This window comes from Pleurodeles waltl, chromosome 8, assembly GCF_031143425.1.
Source record: "Pleurodeles waltl isolate 20211129_DDA chromosome 8, aPleWal1.hap1.20221129, whole genome shotgun sequence".
Lineage (NCBI taxonomy): Eukaryota > Metazoa > Chordata > Amphibia > Caudata > Salamandridae > Pleurodeles > Pleurodeles waltl.
The window spans coordinates 1,402,226,464-1,402,245,707 of record NC_090447.1 but is presented as its reverse complement, the minus strand read 5'-3'; the positions used below and the strand labels follow the sequence as shown (position 1 = coordinate 1,402,245,707).

The window sequence follows — 19,244 nt, the reverse complement described above, 5'->3', positions numbered from 1 at the left end:
GGGGCAGAAATGTGGGCAGAGCACCTGTGGGGGGTGGGAGCAGGGCCTGGCCATAGTTAAAGCCCTGCATCCAAGCCCACACTGGACATAGTCGAAGGCCGCAGGCCACGCCCTCTGGCCAACCCCATGCTATCATAACATTTGGCCGTGCGCAGCTTGGGGTTGGCTTTACGTATGGTAATAATGTATTACATTACCTTAAAAAACCCTAGAAATTAAATAAAATAGCAAATGTTAAAGTGATGTTACAGTTAGGTATGTTAAAAATATCTTACTTTGTGTTAGACCTGACATCCTTTTTGTGGTTCCCCTAACTTTTTGTCTTCAGATCTCCTGTTTTGCTGACCGTTTTTGCTGGCCTTAGGATTCTGTACACTTTAACACTGCTGACAAGTGCTAAAGTGCTTGTGCTCATTCCGTAAAACCGGGTAACATTGGTTTATTTCCATTTGGCATATTTAATTTACCTATAAGTCCCTAGTAAAATGCACTGTGTGCTCCCACGTCCTGTCAATTAAATGCTACCAGTGGGCCTGTAACAATGACTGTGCCACCCACTTACGTAGCCCTTTAAACAATGTCTCAGGCCTGCCATAGCAGAGCCTGTGTGTGTAGTTTCAGACTGAAAGTTGACCTGGGAAAGTAAACCTTTTGCCAGGCCCAAAACGTTCTTTTTAATACACATGTCACCCCTAAGAAGGCCCTTGATAGCCCCAAGGGCAGTGTGCAGTGTATTAAAAAAGTTGGACATGTACTTAAGTTTTACATTTCCTGGTAGTGAAAAACAAGTCAAATTTGTTTTTCACTACTGCAAGGCTCATCTCGCCCATAGGATAACTTTGGAGTTGCCTTATAACCTTTTATAAGTATAACTTCCAATTGGGTAGAGATAGATTTTCCACGTTTGGTGTCACAATTTAAAATGAAAACTTATGGTGAAATCGGATTTTAAATTGCAATTCTGAAAATGCCATTTTTAGAAAGTTAGCAATCTCTTATTTTAGCCATTTGGTGTCTGCTGCCTGCCTATGCTCACATGTCTGGGGTGAGGTGACAGCTGGGCTTTATATATTTCTCCTAGACAGCCGCACATAATGGGAGCTTAGGTGTGACCTGATGGGCCTTGATGGGCCATCTTGGGCAGGATGGGAGGGAGGGGCTGGGCACAGCCTCAATTACACCTGAATAGGCTGTGTCCCTGGCACACACAAAGGGCTGTATAACTCCTGGTAGTGAGTCTAGAGCCGGGACAGGAATCCAGGGACTCTGTGCACTTTAAGGCTTGTCTTTAAAGTACACCCCCACTTCAAAGGCCCAACGGGGTATAAGTACTGATCCTTTGACACCACCACTTCAGTACACTTCTGGAGTTGTGGATACTCTGCCAGGAAGAAGGACTGTTAGGCTGTTGAAGGATTGCCATGCTGCTGGATGGCTACTCTGCTGGACTCCTGCATTGCTGTGCTGACCTGCTGCCACCTTCCCTGGGAGTGAGAAGCACTGGGCCTGCATCTCTCAAACCCAGAGTGACTCCAAGGCGTGTTGGCTGGCCTCCTGATCTGAAGTATCAGGGTCATAACAGACTACCAATCACCCTGCTCCTGCGCCTCGACTCTGTCATCTGTGAGTCTGCCCTGCCAAATGGTGCCACCCCAGTACTGGACCCTTGGAAGTGGGCCTAAGGTGTTTGCTCCAGCAGAACTGACACAGCCTCTGCTGCTTGGAGCAGAACCAAAGCATGGCTACTACTGTGTGGGTTGGAACTGATGCAACAGACTTTCATCACCGCATCTTAGGACCGATGCATCGCCTTGCATGATGCTTTCCCCAGTGCAAGCTCCTAGCAACCTTGGTTGACGGCAACCTCGATGACGATGCTACAACTCTGCATCGCAGCCTTAGCGCTCATCAGAATTGATGCATCGCCTCAGCTGCACAAGGCATCCTCAACACTGGCCTTCACATCGCAAGCCCCGTCGACGGGATCCTTGACAGCAACAGGACCTCACACCACAGCCTCACTGCAATCGTAACTAATGCATCTAATCGGCTGCACTGCACATCTTTGTTTTGGATCCATGCATTGTTCCGCAACCAGGATTTAAGGTACTTTGGTTCAGCTAGACTATAGCCTGTAGCTGGCCCACGGTCCATCCTGGTCGGCCTGAACCTTTGACTTTGGTCCAGTATGGCACAACCAGATATCCCTGGTAGAAGCTTCTTGCTTCTAAGCCCTGGTTTACAGTTTATTCTTTAAAAATTCATAACTCAAGTTGTACTTATTGGATTTTGTCATTTTGGTCTTTTTATATTTATTAATTAAGTTCTATTTTACTAACCTGATGTGAGATCCTCTTTGTGAGGTGTTTTCACTGTTTTACTGTTTGTAGAGTTGCACAAATACTTTACACATTGCTTTTGAGTTAAGCCTTACTATTCTGTGCCAAGCTACCAGAGGGTGAGCACAGGTTAATTTGGGGTTTCCTTGTGCCTTACCCTGACAAGAGTTGTGGTTGCTGCTTGACCAGAGCTCACACCCCAGTCAACCAACAACCTAATTTCTCATACTTTGAGTTGAAAAATACCTTAGAAATTCACTGTAAAAAAATAAAGTTAAAGGGACAATAAAGTTAGGTGAAAATGCCAGTTAAAACATATCATTTTAAACTAACAAAACCACTGAAAGTCACCAGTTATAGCTATCTCAAGTAACTATAACTAGTACCCTAAAGTAACAAGCACAGCTTATGATCTGAATTACAACATCCCTCATTACATATACTATGACACTTCTATAACATCACTTCAACATCTGAAATTACATCATTGATGGCAACACTGTGCATGGCCTGGGTGCGACTTTGCTGTAAAACTGTCAAATTGCTTTGTTACTTTCTAGCTTGCGGTGAATGATACTGTGCTAATCCTATGTTTAATAACTCTGCTATCAAAAAAGACATTTGGGGTGAGCAGATTCAGAGTGTCCGTGGTTTGTAGGGTGCGCCATATAAAGGAGATGCTCTCTGCCTAAACTTGGGAACTATCCAGAGTTCCATGCTTCCTTTTTTACATAATTTATGCAGCACTCTAAGCCTGAAACAGATTTCTCTCGAATTATACTTGATGCTCCCTTGTGCCTGAACAAAGCTATACCTTGATGACAAGCTCTAATTAGAGAGAAACACATGTCACGAGTTGCTTTTATTCATTTCAGGTTGGCTTTGGTGGTATTGTACTGATCCAAAGCTGTCATATTGTGCCTGGAGTTGTAAAAGGCTTTTGTCATTTTTCATTTCAGAATGGATGGCACTGTGCTAATTCTATGCTTTAAGATTTTGCTGTAAAAATGGCAAAAGGTTTAGTCACTTTCTAGCTCAGTGTGAATGGCACTGTGCTAATCCTATGCTTAAAAACTCTGCTAGAAAAACAGACATTTTAGGCAAGAAGATTCAGAGTGTCAGTGGTGTTGTAGGCTGCTCCATATAAAGGAGCTGCTCCCCAACTCAACTTGGGAAGGGCCCAGAGTTCCCTGCTTCATTTTTTCCATAATTTATGTGGCACTTTAAGCCTGAATGGGTTTTATCTATCCATCTATCTATCTATCTATCTATCTATCTATCTATCTATCTATCTATCTATCTATCTATCTATCTATCTATCTATCTATCTATCTATCTATCTATCTACCACACATATAATATGTGTGGTAAAGTCTGCATGGTAAAGGCATGTGTTGTATCACCATACAGCTCTTAGTTAGGAGTGGGTATATTTATTTTAACATTTTGTATTTGTAAAAATATTTTTAAAATATATTTAAAATTAAATTATTATATTTTTTATAGTTTTTATTTCTTTGGTTTCTTGTTTTCTTATTCGTTCTAAAATTTATCAGTGTTTTGTATATATGTTTATTATTTTTAATTATAACTAATGCCATTTATTTTTTATTAATTGTTTAAATAACCTAATTTTGTAAAGTATATATTTTCTTTTTAAAATGTATTTTAGAATCTTTTTGAATATTATGTTTATTTTTAATTGTATTATGATCTTAAACTTTACTACCAAATTTAAATGAAATATAATGTTATATGTAGTAAAAACAACATACCTGTTTTTGACAATTTTTTAGTTCACAATATATTTTCTCCATATAGTTTAAATACACAGTATGTAAACATTATATTCGGTTTTCTGATTATGTTTGCGCTATTTGAGTATTGCAATATGTTTGTGCTCAATATTATGTCATCCAGCCGTCAGAGATAGCGTTTGTACTTGACAATGTAAAAGGACAAGCAGGGAAGCCTCGCTGGAGGAGATGGTAGTTGGTTTAGGTACAGGGTTGACATGACACTGTAAGCTTAACACAGTAAGGAGCAATATCAATGTCATTTCAGTAAAACGATTTCCAAACAAAAAAGACTTTAATTTTAATGTGTTGTACACTGAAAATAAGGCACAACAAAGCAGACAAGCAGCTCTTGATAATTTGGATGCCAAGATGTGAGTCCACATGTCCTTCAGGCATGCACAGAGGGTTCTCGGTTCTGAATATACCCACGAGCCATGGTCTTCTTTTTGGCCCCAGGTCCTATTGCACTTAGTTGTGAGCCTTGGGTATCATGCACTGAGCACCCCAACCTACAACGAGATCCTTCTGCATACAGTGTGTGGTTGTGCACAGCAGGTTCTGGACGCAGGCTGTGGCCTTCACCCGCGATGTGTGCCAAGTCCTGTGGGCCCATAGTCAGTAATACACAGCCTCCAGCTAAACGCTATGAGCATTCTAAAAGCATAGCGGCTAGATACAGGCTCTGTAAAGAACCACTTTTTAACTACAACGTTTTAAATGTTTTTTTGTTTTTGTGTGCAAAATAACTGAAACTTGGAAATTCGTGAAAAACGTGTTTTGTAACTAAGAAAGGGGTAAATAAGTTGATTTTTAATTTTAGAATCAAACAGTTATTTACTTCTTGTGCTCACTGATCACCAAACCTCTTTCCACTTGGCTTTCTTTGTTGGTGTTCATTAATATCATCAACGGTTTTGCAGTGGATACATAGGGGCATATTTATACTCCGTTTGCGCCAAATTTGCGTCGTTTTTTTCGACGCAAATTCGACGCAAAACTAACTCCATATTTATACTTTGCCGTTAGACGCATCTAGCGCCAAAGTTCATGGAGTTAGCGTCATTTTTTTGCGTGAACACCTTCCTTGCGTTAATGATATGCAAGGTAGCCGTTCCCGTCTTAAAAAATGACTCCGATGCATATGCGTCGTATTTATACTCCCGGGCAAAAATGACGCCCGGGAGTGGGCGGGTCTAAAAAACCCGCATTAGCGCCGGATTTTAGCGCCTGGGTCAGGGCAGGCGTTAAGGGACCTGTGGGCTCAGAATGAGCCCAGAGGTGCCCTCCCCTGCCCCCAGGGACACCCCCTGCCACCCTTGCCCACCCCAGGAGGACACCCAAGGATGGAGGGACCCACCCCAGGGACATTAAGGTAAGTTCAGGTAAGTATTTTTTTTTAAAAAAAATTGTGGCATAGGGGGGCCTGATTTGTGCCCCCCTACATGCCACTATGCCCAATGACCATGCCCAGGGGACAGAAGTCCCCTGGGCATGGCCATTGGGCAAGGGGGCATGACTCCTGTCTTTGCTAAGACAGGAGTCATTTCAATGGGGGTTGGGAGTCGTAAAAAAATGGCGCAAATCGGGTTGAGGCGATTTTTTTGCCTCAGCCTGACTTGCACCATTTGTGGACGCCCATACTCCATTTTCCCCCTACGCCGGCGCTGCCTGGTGTACGTCGTTTTTTTTAACGCACACCAGACAGCGCCGGCGGCTAACGCCGGCTAACGTCATTCAATAAATACGGCGCCCGCATGGCGCTTCAGAATGGCGTTAGCCGGCGCTAATTTTTTGGGCCCAAAACTGCGTTGGCGCAGTTTTGCGTCAAAAAGTATAAATATGGCCCATAATTTTTTAAGATTATCACTATCAGTACACTGCACAATATTTCCTGTGAGGGAATGAGATATTTTCTCACCCACTCCCAGTGCTTGAAATGGAAAAACAGAAGTGCAGGTACTCTCTATCAGAGTACCTGCTTGTTTCTAAAAAGTGCTGGTACTCTCCAATTAAAAGTATTATGTTTTTCTTGAGAAGAGCAGGAACTCTCCCTCGCAAAATAAAAAAGTGCTGGTACTCAGTCTGGGACGGTACCGGCCCATTTAAAGCACTGCCCACTCCTATCCTAAAGATAAAGTCGATAGCAGTGGCTCCCCTCCTGCATCATCGTTATCCTTTGGGCTACTCCTGTCCTTTGAATAGTGTCTAAACCACTGATTGTGTTGGATCTTAACCTGGTGACCCAAAGTACTTGCACTGGAAAAATACTGCTTTCAAATCTTCCCTCAAGACATTTCTACATTAGAAATGTTACATGTTGCCGTCTGTGTTATCACATCTTTTTCCCCCTCTGTCCACGCAAAGCAATCCCACATCTAGGAGGTATTTGGTCTTGTTGTGGGTTCCTATCCCCTGATTACTGTGCTTGATCGCACAGCTGTTCTTCTCAATGGGGAATTAGTTAAAGCCCATCCAAGTCCTCCTCAGCACAACTGAACTTTTATTATTCCGTTGGCTTATGTGATTACTTTCTGAAGAAGCTAGATAAACAGACCTTTACCAGCTGACTGACTCATGAAAAGTGATGTGTATGGTGGAACAATCTGTTCCCAGTTCCACTGACCTCAGAGTTTAATGTGTACGGCCATTGGCTGTGCACAGTGGTCTCTGTTTGTAATCTGTGGTCTTTGGCCATGCCCTGTGCACAGTCCTCCTAACTCCAGAGGCCAATGTGCACAGCCTTCAGACATGCCCAGTGTATTCTGTCTGCAGAGCATGTCCTTTACCACACCCTGGCCCCAGTTCCTGAGTCAGATGTTTGGGACCCTAACCCCAGAGTCCTTTTGGAAGTTTTTTTTAAGACTGATTTTATGCAGATAAATTCTTGAGTGGTTCACAAACCAGAGATAACTCATCATGTTCTTCCAGCACAGGCTACTTTGCTGTTAAATCCAACCCTCTTGCTAGTGGAACCAAATACACCGAGAGTGAGTGGCCCTTGTTACTTGCAATGTCAGCCGAGCACATTAGCTGTGTAAGCTGCAATCAGCAATCATTACACTGGTTAAAGGATCTAGACTCTAGAACCAAGCAAGACATACAACATAGCTTGAACAAAATACCCATCACTGTATGCCTAAGACTTCAGTTAGTAGTGTTTGGCAAATATATGCAAGGATGCCCATGTAGCTGTCTGTTAGGAACTGGGAGGCTTCTGGGAAGAACTTGGAGGCAGCTATAGCTCAAGTGCAATGGTAGTCAAGCTTTTGTTTACCACGCCCCCTTTGATGGTAAAGGCAGCGTATCTGTTCGTGTGCAGTTACTAGTTGAGCTAATTGCCTTCTTGTGTAAACTCCTTGCTACCATGCCATGCAGAAAACAAACCTTAAGCATCTTAAGAATGCTGAAAAGAGAAAACATCTTACCGCAAGTCTGTCCTTCATAAGGGTGAGGTGCCGGGGAGGAGTACTCTAAACTGGATTTCTGGAGGATACATCTGGCAAGGATGAACTCATGGTTATAAAACCCCGCAGATGCAATGCCAATGATGAGGTCTCCCTCTATTATCTCCTCAAGTTGAGGGAGCGCTTGTCCTCGCTCAACTGCACCCACCATAAACCCAGCAAGGCTGCACTGCCCAGGCAGAAGCATACTGGGTATCTCAAGAGGGCCGCCTCCTGGTAAAAAGAAAACAGTTCGCAGTGAAGTTAAAATACAGATTTGATATTTGCTGTCCCCTAATTGTCCAACCAAATGTTATATTGGGGTTTAAGAAAGAAGAAGAAATAGGAACACAAATAAAAAAACAGACTACCTAAACTGCTTTACATTTCTCATCAGATATGTAGTACATACAGAGTGCGTCTGGACTGGGTGACAACTTTTTGTGCATGTGCGAAACTGGAAAGTATGCATTCAAAAATGTGTTGTGTACGCACAAATTCCTTTGCACACACACACACACCGATCCTGTGTTCAAAATGTAAGTATGAAATGGCTTAGGGGGTATGGCTGGCGCAGATCTGTGTATGTCATTCCCTCTCAAAGGGCTGAACACAATGGCCCGAATTTAAGAAAAGTGGAGCTGCATCCAATGCAGCACCACTTTTCTTGTGTCCCTTAGCGCCCCCCTACCACCACCATGTGTGCACTGTATTTAATATGCGGCACACCATGGCGCAAGGCAGGGGCAATAGCATCAAAATTGTTTACGCTACTGATGTTCTGTGCAGGATTAGCGCCAAAGTTTTGGCGCTAATCCTGCAGAGTACATAGGGGCCCATTGAAAACAATGGTATGCCCGATTTTAACGCCTGCTCTGTGCAGGTGTTAAAACTTGTTGCTAGAAATGGTGCACTAGAATCTCTTAGATTGCACTGTGCCATTTTTGTGGTCTCTCTAACGGGGAACGCTCCCCTTACTTACATTATGTCTGGCGCAGGCATAATGTGGCGCAAGGGGTTATAAAGTGGTGCTATGCATGCATGTGCCACTTTGTAAATATGGTGCAGCGAAGTTGGCCTCGTTGGGCCACCTTAACATCATAAAAAATGATGCTAATGTGGCACAAAGGAAAGCTATGCCCACTTAAATCTGGGCCAATGGTTGCCTATGCTGTTGCATCGCCCCTTCCTGCTGGAGGAGGTCTGGTGTGAAAAAGCAGCCCTGCACTTGCAATTTGTGCCTGGTCCCTGCTCTGAATACGGAGGTCACTAAGTGAATCGGGACATGTGGGCACTAGAATTGTGCACACAAATGTACACACTACAAGCGCTTTTGCATACAATTGTGGATCGTGCCACCTGTTCTTCTTCTATACCAGACAATTATTACATTACCTAGACAAACAATCTTATCAAACCAGACCAGCAAAGACATGTTGGCATATTGATACAGTAGAGGAAATTATTACGGCCAAACTTATGCCGAAAAACAAACATGAAAACAAAGGATACAGAGTGAATGTGAGTGCAGTATATTGTGTTGTCATCATCTGTTACTATAACGTAAAATATGGGAGCTGGCGTAATCATGACGTATGCACACTTTCGGCATCAAAGCTAGTTATACCTATACCACATAAGTTTACACTTATTTCCACACATGCAGAATAAGTCCGATCCTTCGCGCTGGTAAACACAGTGAAAGTAGTGCGTATTCTGTTTTAGAGGCTGGCCACCAGCAGCACCGTGTTTTAAGGTATAAAGGATTCTGTGGTAAAACCGAAGACTCCTATTGGGCATTCACCGATTCCTTTTTTTCACAAAACCAAGAAAGAACAACATTACTTTGGAAAAGAACAGAAAAACATGGTCCACATTATGAAACGGTCTCTTCGTGCGTGCACTCTCCTCAGTAAGTCCTGGTTGATGACTGTTCAGACATAGTTAATTCCCTCCGGCTGTTTGCACCATTAGTTCCATTCCAAGCACGTGGACCAGTGTTTTGTTCATTTGTATTCTGGCTCTAGAGGCACATGGCCAGGCGACACACACATCATCCCTGCCTCCTCACAAGGGGCTGTTCTAAAGTAGTACTTGGGCTTGCCACGTTTCTTTGTTCACGCGCACGGGCCATGCAGCTCCAGAAAATGGCAGAGACTTTTTTGCTGAGTTTCTTGGCAGTAGAGGCTTTAATTGGACTGGTCTGACATTTATTTTGTAATCGGAAAAAATCATAAATATTAATAAGACATAACAGGACTAAGGATCAACCCCCTTTAGCAATTCCCTTCACATTATGGATTCGCCCAAAGCCCAACATGCATTAAGTAAGGCAATGGGTCAGCCACTTTCAGCCATTGGTTTGCTGGAAGTATCAATCACATTTTTGCTCAGCCCACACTACCATCAATCTGTATTTTGAGTTATTCGTCATCAGTGATGGCTTTTTGCCTCTATGCCTGAGTCTGCCTCGGTTACGGTGAGCCCTGAGAGGCAAATGAGTCTGTCTTTCTTTGCAGTTCATGAGATGCATTGTTCTCAGCAGCTCATCAACAGCAGGATGTATGGAGTAAAGTGCTTTAATAGGATTGCTTTCCCCTATAAAAGCAAAACATTCCTTCCTTACTTGAACAATGGCCTACATAATGTGTAAGTGCACTATAATGTTTGCAGGTCTTAAATTGCATGAAAAATATAGACTCGTCATTTCACTAAAATAATGAGACCAGATTTTGAATTGCTCATGTCTGCAATATGATTTCCATTACAGTAGTTTACTCAATTTGCACAAAATTCGGTAATTGCTCATACTTTTTTATGATGGGGGTTGGCAAAACGTACGCAAACTTTCAGCCCTTGTGACTGGTGACAAATCCTCACATTGGTTCTGACTCCAAGCTCCTTGTGGTTAGTGTCTCGCAACGTGCTTTGGCAAGGTATTTTCTTTTGGGTACTGAGGGTAATGTTATGACTTGGTCAGATGGTCATCATTGGTTAAGAAGTTTCAGAAGATGGCAATTTTCCTGGATGTTAGAGACCGCAGGTGAGTAAATAGGTTGTGGGTTTGCGTTTGATCTGTTGAGTGTCAGGGTTTTGTGCGCTTTGTTCACCAGGCTTAGAAACATTGTGGGTGGAGAAGTGCCATGGATCCATGTGATGGCTCGGTGTAATATGTGGTGTATTATGTTACCTTATGATTACTGTTTCTTTAAGCTCTTTGTTCCATGTGTGTTCTTTGTTCCATATTGCATCAGTGCCCTGGCGGGGTTCTAGAGCCGGTGTTTGACAGTTGGAGGCTGGCTCTGGACTCGTTAGGGTGCTGCTAGCTGTCGTGGATCAATTAATAAAAATACTACAAAACTTACACAGGAGTCTGAGCGGTAGTTCCTTTCCTGTATTATTGGTTGCCCACCCTCCTACAATTTTTAGTACCAGGAGTGGGGTTGAGAATTTGATCCACCGACCGCAACCGTTGTTTCTCCGACGCAGATTGAGCGACTTCGAGGACCAATTTTTAGTTCTTGCCCAGTTTTTTCCCTCAGCGCTTCTTCTTCTTCATTCCAGCTCAGGGTGAGCTTCGACACGGAGAAACAAGAGAAAGGGTTATTTCTCGTTATGCGTTCGAGCACACGGGTGACTCGCAGCGCGTGAACATGCGAGCGTACCTCCTTGTGTCACATGACGCTAAGGGCTCACTAGCAACCTCGCGTCATCTTCAACTGCGTTTATCTTAGACGCTTGGGTTGCTAGGACAACGCTCCGTCGCCGGATACGCTGCTAGTCACTATGGACGCTCAGAGACACTCGTTTGATCATGTGAGTCCAGGATCAGGCTCCATACGTTACTGCAGACGTGGTTGACATAAAGGAGCGTGATTAGTTTTGTGAACACCAACCAACACTTCGTGTCTGTTTTACACAAATTAGGAGCTGAGGACATTGAACCAGACGCTGGGAAGAATCCAAGGTATACAAATTTTACTTGCCTATATTTTGCCTGTTCCCATCTCACAGGAAGGAGTTTTGTGAGACAATATTTACCTACATTCTTATCTGTTGGTTTCTTGAAACACTCAATAAGACAATACTTGCTCATTATACTCAATTAGTATGGCATCAAATCAGTTGGTGATGCAACCGCCTCCTTTCATGCAAAAAGCTGGCAAACCAGAAATAAAATTGAATGAATGGCTGAGAATTTTTTTAAACTATTTGTCTGCGATAGACGCTGTTGGATACTCACCAGCTAGGAAAATGGTGCTTCTTTTTAACCACCTTGGGATTGCTGGTCAACGTATATTTGACAATCTGCCAATTATTCAACCACCAGCGGTAGAGAACATTGTTTGGGATGTTTACATCAAAGGAAAGGAGAGGATCAAAAAACAATATTCAGATGACTCAAATGTTTTGCTTGAGAGGTTTAATTTTGCAATGTGCAGGCAGTCTGCTGATGAATCTGTTGATGAATATCTAGTTAATTTACGTGTGCTTGCGGCAAAATGTGACTTTGGTAACATTGTTGATACGTACATAAGAGACCAGTTTGTTTTCCATTGCTATTCGAAGAAAATTCAAGAACGCTTACTAGCTTGTCGCAACCCTTCCTTAGATGAGGTTGTCGACTTAGCTAAAGATATCGAGAGATCAATCATCACATCCAGAGTTGTGTGTGGACAAGGTGTTGCATATGGGCAAAGTGAACAAGTGAATATTAATCAGTTAATTGACGAATCAGGAGTAAGCTTTATCAGAGAGAGGTCATTTAAACAGAAGAAGGCTCAACCCCAATCGGGTAGGGCCTGTTACCGTTGTGGTTCTCACAATCACATAGGTAACAACCCTACCTGTCCTGCTGTAGGGAAAAGGTGTTTGAAATGTCAAAAAATTGGTTACTTCCAAGCAGTCTGTAAGCAGTCAGGCTATAATTCTAATTCTGGGTCCAAGGTGAGAATCAGCAACGTGTATACTCCAGACACAGAGGAAATGGCCCATTGTTCTAGCAGACTATCTAATGTGGTTCTCACTGTGGATCTTCCAAATCAGAATAAGGGGTGTTTGGTGGAACACTTCAAGGTTCCAATATGTGAAGCAAGTGTAGATTCAAAAAAAATATTTGTTATGGCCGACTCTGGTGCTCCTGTCACCATTTTAGCAGACAAAACATTTTTCCAACTATGGCCAGAAACTAAAAAACTGGAAAGTGCTGACATCGCAACCAGGGCATTTGGGGATCAAGATATTGATCTATTGGGTTTCTTCTATGCTGCTCTAGAGATGTTAGGAAGATCCATTATTACAAAAATGTATGTGGCATTGAAAGGGAGGAACATAATAGGATGGAAAGGCTTAGCACGTTTGGGCATTGTACTATGGCCAGGGCAGGAGAATCTTATAAGATTAGGTGAGAGGCCACACATGGATGAAGGAGAATCTGTTTTACATGTCATACCCAATAATATAGTTCCAGAACGTTACACATGTAAGTTTCCCAAGATTTTTGTAGATAAAGTTGGGAACGTCAAAGGTTTTGAGCACACTATCAAACTCAAGGAAGGAGCTATTCCAGTTTCTCATAAGGTCAGGCCGGTCCCTTTGTCCATCAGAGACCAACTTAAATTGTTGCTCAACAAGTTGGTTACAGACAGCATCATTACTCCAACAAATGCCTCAGAGTGGGTTTCTCCGATAGTGGTCACAAAAAAGAAAAATGGAGACCTTAGACTATGTGTAGATTTGAGATTGCTCCATAAAAAAATACTAGTTGATTGTCACCCACTACCACATATCCAAGAACTAATAACCACGGTAGGGAACTCAAAATTGTTCTCAACTATAGACCTACATTCGGCTTATTACCAAATTCTTCTTAGCAAGGACTCCCAAGACTTAACTACTTTCGTTACGCCTTATGGAGCACTTAAGTTCCTCAGATTACCTTTTGGTCTGGCCTCAGCGGCGAGCATTTTTCAAAAAATTATGGATACTTTGTTTGGGCACCTTAAGGAAGTTTGTGCTTTTCAAGATGACATTCTAGTCCACACGGCAACCATAGAAGAGCATGAGCAAGCTCTAGACTTAGGTGGTCATTACAACCCTGGCGGTCGGTGTTAAAGCGGCGGTAAGACCGCCAACAGGCCGGCGGTAAAAAAATTGCAATTACGACCGTGGCGGAAACCGCCAACAAAGACAGCCACTTTCACACTCAGACCGCAAACGGCGGTACAAACAAACAGCGCAGCGGTCACTGCCAACAGACAGGCGGGAGACACTGTACCGCCCACACTATTATGACAGGCCAATCCGGGGCGGATTCACCGCAGATAAAAACACAGCGGAAACAGGAATTTCGAAGGGAAAACGCTCACCTCTGCACACTCCACGAGGAACGAGGACACCATGGAACCGGAACTCCAAATTCTCCCTGCAATAGTCTTCCTGCTCCTCTACCAGGAGCACGAACGCCGGCGGCGAAGACCACGGAGAGTACAGCACCTACGGCACAGGGGAGGGGGGAGGGAAAAAACAGGGACACACACACGCAACACCCCCACCCTCACCCACCACAACACACACACTAATGCATATCAATACATCACAGTTACACCCCCAAACCCCCCGGAAGAATGCAAAGACCAAAGAAAATGAGTGTAACCATCAGAATATATTAAAAACAAGTAGGCAGAAATATATATATGCACAATGTACAAAATAAATACCAGGCATAGTAGTCCAGGTACTGCACAAAGAAAGTCCGTGGAACACTGGGACCACACGGTATGGGCGAGGCCCACACAAGATCCCCGACCATGACGGAGAGAACACTGCAGGGGCATCAGACAGCAAGAAAACAGGCACCTCAGAGGGAGGGAAAGGGGGGCACCTCAGCCGCTTGAGTGCACAATGCCAAATCCACGAGGGGGCCACATGCCCACTGTTCCATCCTGGGGAGTGCAAAGCCACAGTCTCTCAAGTCTATACAGTGGGTGGGTTGCCCACTGTTCAATCCTGGGGAGTGCAAAGCCACAGTCTCTCATGTCTCTACAGTAGGTGGCTTGCCCACTGTTCCATCCTGGGGAGTGCAAAGCCACAGTCTCTCAAGTCTATGCAGTGGGTGGGTAGCCCACTGCTCAATCCTGGGGAGTGCAAAGCCACAGTCTCTCAAGTCTCTACAGTGGGTGGCTTGCTCACTGTTCCATCCTGGGGAGTGCAAAGCCACAGTCTCTCAAGTCTATACAGTGGGTGGGTTGCCCAGAGTGCTTCATCCTGTGAAGGACAGAGGTAGTGGATGGATCTCTCCACTGGTTCTGGAGGGGGACTGGTGCCCAGAGTGCATCACTCACCCCGTGACGGACCCAGTTGCGTCAGTGCCCCTGCCGCTCATGGGCTAGCGGTGCTTCAGATGGCGGTGCCCTGTTCAGCGGTGCTTGTGATGGCGGTGCCCTGTTCAGCGGTGCTTGTGATGTCGGTGCCCTGTTCAGCGGTGCTTCAGATGGCGGTCTACATTGCAGGGTCTCAGCTGCTGGCGGTCCTTCATGGCCCAGCGGGGCTTGTGCTGGCAGTCCTCCATGGTCCAGCGGGGCTTGTGCTGGCGGTCAGCCATGGCCCAGTGGGGCTTGTGCTGGCGGTCCTTCATGGCCCAGCGGGGCTTGTGCTGGCGGTCCTTCATGGCCCAGCGGGGCTGGTGCTGGCCTCCTGGGCAGCTGGGCTGGGGCTGGCGGTGGCCTCCTGGGCAGCTGGGATGGGGCTGGTGGTGGCCTCCTGGGCAGCTGGGATGGGGCTGGCGGTGGCCTCCTGGGCAGTTGGGATGGGGCTGGCGGTGGACTCCTGGGCAGCGGGAATGATGGCGGTCTTCTCCGCCGTGCTGTTCTTCCCAGACTTGCTGGGTTTCTTGTGGCCCTTGGAAGGTGTCACAGCTGACTCCACACTCCCAACGGGACCCCTGGGAGCGGCTTTGGTGGCTGGAGTCTTCCCCCTCTCCCGCCGGGCACTGGTCAACTTCTGATGCTTCACAGGTGGGGGACTGTCTGTGCTGTGGCTCCGTGCCACACTGGCTGTCCTGGTGGCCAGTGCACTCCACATACCGGTGACTACAGGCACCACTGGTCCCGGAGAAGTTGTGGCTGAGGTGCAACTTCCGGACCTATGAGATGGACAGGGTGGGGAAGGTGTGGGAAAAAGGTCAAGGGTGGACAGGAAAAGATTTTGGGACACACTGGGATGGGTAGCTGGAGGGGGTTTGGGAGTGGAGGAAGAGGTGGTGGTAGTAGGAGGTGTACGTTTGGTGACTTTGGGTGAAGGTGCATGCGCTGGAGGCTGTCATGATGTGGATGGCTGTTGGGTGGGTGTGTGCCTGCGTTTGTGTATCTTGGGAGGGGGCGTCACAGACACACTGGGAGAGGACACAGGGGACGTGTGAATGGTAGTGGGGGTGGTGACTGCACGTGAGCGGGGTGTGCTGGTGGGTGTGCTGGTGAGGGACGTAGTGGCTGTAGAGGTAGTGCATGCAGGTGTGAGTGTAGACGAGACTGGGAGGGAGGAGGGAGACGACGAGGAGGGGGACACAGTGGAGGCAGTGGATGTTGGTGTGTCTGCATGTGTGTGTTGCTTGCGTGAGTGCCTGTGGGATGTGTGGTGCTTATGTTTGCCTGAGCTTCCCTTGAGTGTTGAGGTGTGTGCAGGCTGTTTGATGGTGTGCTTGGGATAGGCAGAGGCCAAGAATATAGAGAGGGGACCCTCCTATAACCAATATAACGGGGGAACAGGGTACCGTAGCACAATAAAATCATAAAAAAGTCCCCCACGGGAAAGACACACCAGTCACACCTCACTCATACAGACAATGAATCTCTCTATTGATCAGCTAAAGTCAAAGGAATCAAGGGTGATTTTTTAATATAGTTCCAAGTAAAAACCCAAATCATACAAGACCAAAACAACCACATAAATACTAAAACATTGATAGCACAACACAAGTGTCAAGTAAAATTCAATAAAAAGGGAGATAAACACAAGACATATACAATAGTCTATAAAATCAAACTGTCCCAATATTGATAGGAATAGGCTTATCGATAATTATCAACACTCTTTATTCTATAAGAGCCTCCTTCTGTGGGTCCAGTAAAGGTAATACGTTGACGCGTTTCGGTGGGCTTCCAAACCTTTTTCACCACCTTCTTCAGGACTATATATTGTACTCCCCAAGATGGTTCGATAAAACCTCCATAAAGGTCAATTCACACCATCAACACTGATACAAATAGATACTATCCTTCACATCCACAGTCTTTGTGAAGTATATTTCATGGAGTCCAAATTTATTGAACTAGGTCAGAACCATATATAAATCAACAGGTTCAAGCCTTACTTCTTTATTGCGGCGTTCGTCCGTTTTTCTTTCTTTCACTGCCGTTTCATATTTATATTATGGATTATCCATGTGCTATCAATGTCTTAGTATTTATGTGGTTGTTTTGGTCTTGTATGATTTGGGTTTTTACTTGGAACTATATTCAAAATTCACCCTTGATTCCTTTGACTTTAGCTGATCAATAGAGAGATTAATTGTCTGTATGAGTGAGGTGTGACTGGTGTGTCTTTCCCGTGGGGGACTTTTTTATGATTTTATTGGGATAGACAGAGGTACAGGGGATTGGGTCTGGGTGGAGGAAGTTGTAGGGGGGAGGCTAGAGACGGGGACAATGGCTGCCATCAGTGCTGAGGCCAGAGTCTGAAAAGCTCAGTGAAGGGCCACCTGACCAGAATGAATGCCCTCCAGGAATGCATTTGTTTGTTGCAACTGCCTTTCTACACCCTTGATGGCATTCAAAATGGTAGACTGCCCAACAGTGAGGGACCTGAGGAGGTCAATGGCCTCCTCACTGAGGGCAGCAGGGGTGACTGGGGCAGGGCCTGAGGTGCCTGGGGCGAAGGTGATGCCCACCCTCCTGGGTGAGCGGGCACGGGGCGAAGACTGAGGGGCTGCTGGGAGGGCGGTGCTGGTAGGGGGAGTGGCAGCTGTACCTGTAGATGCGGGGGGCATAGATGTTGCCACCACCACAAGGGAGCTCCCATCAGAGGACGAGTCCGTGTCGGTGGTCTCAGCTCCTGTCCCCGCTGTGGAGCTCCCCTCGCCCTCCGTCACACTGGTGAATTCCGAGTACGTAGTCTTGCCCTCCAGGGCCATGTGGGATGCAGCTCCCTCGTGCTCCGGTGCCACTGCTCCTCCGCCTGATGATGCTAATGCACACAAGAACAGGGAGACCACAAAAAGGGGGGGGAGACAGAAGAAAGACATGTTGAGTGCATGGATTACCGCTACCGTTGGCGGACACGACAGACACAGAAGCCCCCTGCACCATACCACGCTCTTGGGCTCCACTGTTCAATTCCTGGGAAATGGCCTACAAGGCTATGCATGACATCTGCACACATAGATGACACAGGGGCATGAATAGCTGTACTTGGCACTCTACAGAGGTGGGGTTGGGTGCCACATGGCCTGCCTTACGGAGGGGCCTTGCCTACGGAACTCGCCCTGGCCTAGGGAAACCCACAGCTCTCCTCCCCCACCCAGACACCTCCACTGCGCGCAAAGTCAGCAGAATGAGAGTGTACTCACCCCCTTGTGTCTGCTGTGATGCCCTCAAGCGCCCATCCAGCTCCGGGTAGGCCACCGCCAGGATCCTGAACATCAGGGGGGTCATAGTGCGATGAGCACCCCTCCCACGTTGGGAGACCATCCCCAGCTGAGCCTCCGCCGTCTTCTTGCTCCAGAGGCGAATGTCCTCCCATCTTTTCTGGCAGTGGGTGCTCCGTCTGTGGTAGAACCCCAGGGTCCGGACGTCCTTGGCGATGGCACGCAAAATATCTTTCTTCTGGTGGGCGCTGACCTACATGAAATGTACAGGGGAAAAAGAGAAGTCATTACCAACTGCACCGTCAAAGTAATTGGCCCCCATCCCTACCCTTGCCATGTGGCACATGCATTCACCGTCTTTCATGCACGCAGCACTCTGCCCCCTTCCTTCTTACATCCAGCCCTCTCCACACAGGCATAGCTCATACAACATTATCCCTGTGTACTTACATGTTTGTCTGGAGGACCGTAGAGTAGGTTGTACTGGGGGAGGACCCCGTCCACGAGTTTCTCCAACTCCTCCGATGTGAAGGCAGGGGCCCTTTGCCCAGACGCACGAGCCATTGTCTCTTCCAGACCGAGGTCACAGCAGCACTTGCAGTGTAGGTCCTCTCCTGTCGAAGATCAGGTATCGAGTGATTGAACAGATAGAAAATGGCGGTCATGTCCGCTGCGGTGCGTACCGTCACCGCCGGCGTACATCGTCATTGGCTCCTGGGACCCATAGGGTCCAATGTTAATCAATGCAGCATTGCGCCACGGTCTTCGACCGCCTACCGCGACGGTGTACAACGCCAGCGCAGTTACCTCACATCCCATTGTCCCACTTAAGAGGTCAGGTAGCCGCCATTTCAGGGGCCCACATGGCTTCATTTTCAACTGCGTCACATATACCTAGGCCCAGATTCAACACACATACAGGCCACCTTTTGTGTATGGATGGTGTTCTGTGTAAACTGTGGGTACGTACCTCTGAGTTGGTTGCCTCTGTGCTCGCTGTTGTTCTTCATAGGCACCGTCC

At 46.1% G+C, this 19,244-nt stretch overlaps 1 protein-coding gene across 1 annotated transcript in view; it reads right to left on the bottom strand.

Annotated features, from left to right (window-relative positions):
* The window catches only part of LOC138249601 (trifunctional purine biosynthetic protein adenosine-3-like), a 249,449-nt gene that overhangs the window by 109,643 nt on the left and 120,562 nt on the right, over positions 1-19,244 (bottom strand). Inside the window, exon 15 of the mRNA XM_069203543.1 lies at positions 7,564-7,815. Within this exon, the coding sequence (XP_069059644.1) occupies positions 7,564-7,815 (252 nt within the window). The remainder of the gene's footprint in view (positions 1-7,563; positions 7,816-19,244) is intronic.